At 16.3% G+C, this 1,208-nt stretch overlaps 1 protein-coding gene across 1 annotated transcript; it reads left to right on the top strand.

Annotated features, from left to right (window-relative positions):
• Positions 1 to 174: 174 nt before the first annotated feature.
• On the top strand, positions 175 to 654 carry PRSY57_0002900 (putative exported protein; the record flags this gene model as incomplete). The annotated part of the gene is made up of 1 exon (XM_020114121.1): positions 175 to 654. A coding segment is annotated over one exon (480 nt), but the record flags the coding sequence as incomplete, so codon positions are not given.
• Between the last annotated feature and the right edge of the window lie 554 nt (positions 655 to 1,208).

Here is a 1,208-nt window from a genome sequence, read left to right on the forward strand (position 1 = left end):
TTCATTTTTTAATGTTAGTTAAAAAAAAAAAAAAAAAAATTAATATATTTTATATAATTGTTTTTTCAAATGAAAAAGAGAACTTCATTTGGATTCAATTATATATATATATATATATATATTTATTTATTTATTTATGTAATATATTTGTTATTTTATTTTTCCTTTTTTTAGTCTACATTTAGTACAAATGATAATAAAAACATTGAGAGAATTAATGAATATATAATAAGCCGAAATTTAATTGAAGATGGTGAACTTTTAAATAAATCTTATGTACAGGTAAAAGAAAATATAGTTGATAAGATTGAAAATATTTATGAAAGTAAAAGGAATGATTTTATTTCTAAGGTTACAGAATTTTTTAAAAAGATAAGTAATTATATTGAAAAAGAAATACGTCAAGTATTAACATATTTTAAGGAAGGGAAAAAAGATACAGTACAAAGTGGTGTAACCTTTTTTAATAGAATTATAGGTTTTTTTAAGGGTTTAAAAATATTTTCAATGCCTATATTAACAACAGTATCAGCAATTTTACTTTTTAAATTTAAATATCAGTTGGCATCCATATTATTTGGATTTTTACCATTATTATCATGTATGTTTATTATGTACAAAATAATAAAAGTGAATAGTGAAATGTCCAAGTAGAGCTACACATAGATTATTATTAATTTAATGTATATATTTTTTTTTTTTTTTTTTGTTCCGTAAAATAAAAAAAAGAAAAAAAATAATCTAATTGGAAGATGTGCATTATGTTATCATTATAACGACTTTTGCCAAATCTTTTTATAAATAATATACATATATAAATATATATATATAAATATATATATGACGTGATTTTTTAAGTATTAATTTTATTATCTTATTTGATGACATTATTATTGTTTCATTTTGTTATATTTTTATATTTTTATTTTTATTTTTATTTTTATTTTTTTTTTTGTTATGATTTAAAAATATTATTTCATAATACATAGTTTCATTAATTAAATAATTATTATAAATATATATATATATATATATATATATATATATATATACATATTTTTATTTATTTTGTATAAAGTATTTATTGGTGTTTTATATTTTTTATTATACATTTAATAACCAATCTGTACATATAATCTTTATATTCCCTAAAATAAGAATTTTTTATTTCTACATTGAACCATTAAGAGGTTTAGCATTTTATATTT

This window comes from Plasmodium reichenowi, assembly GCF_001601855.1.
Source record: "Plasmodium reichenowi strain SY57 chromosome Unknown, whole genome shotgun sequence".
NCBI classification, from domain to species: Eukaryota; Apicomplexa; class Aconoidasida; order Haemosporida; family Plasmodiidae; genus Plasmodium; species Plasmodium reichenowi.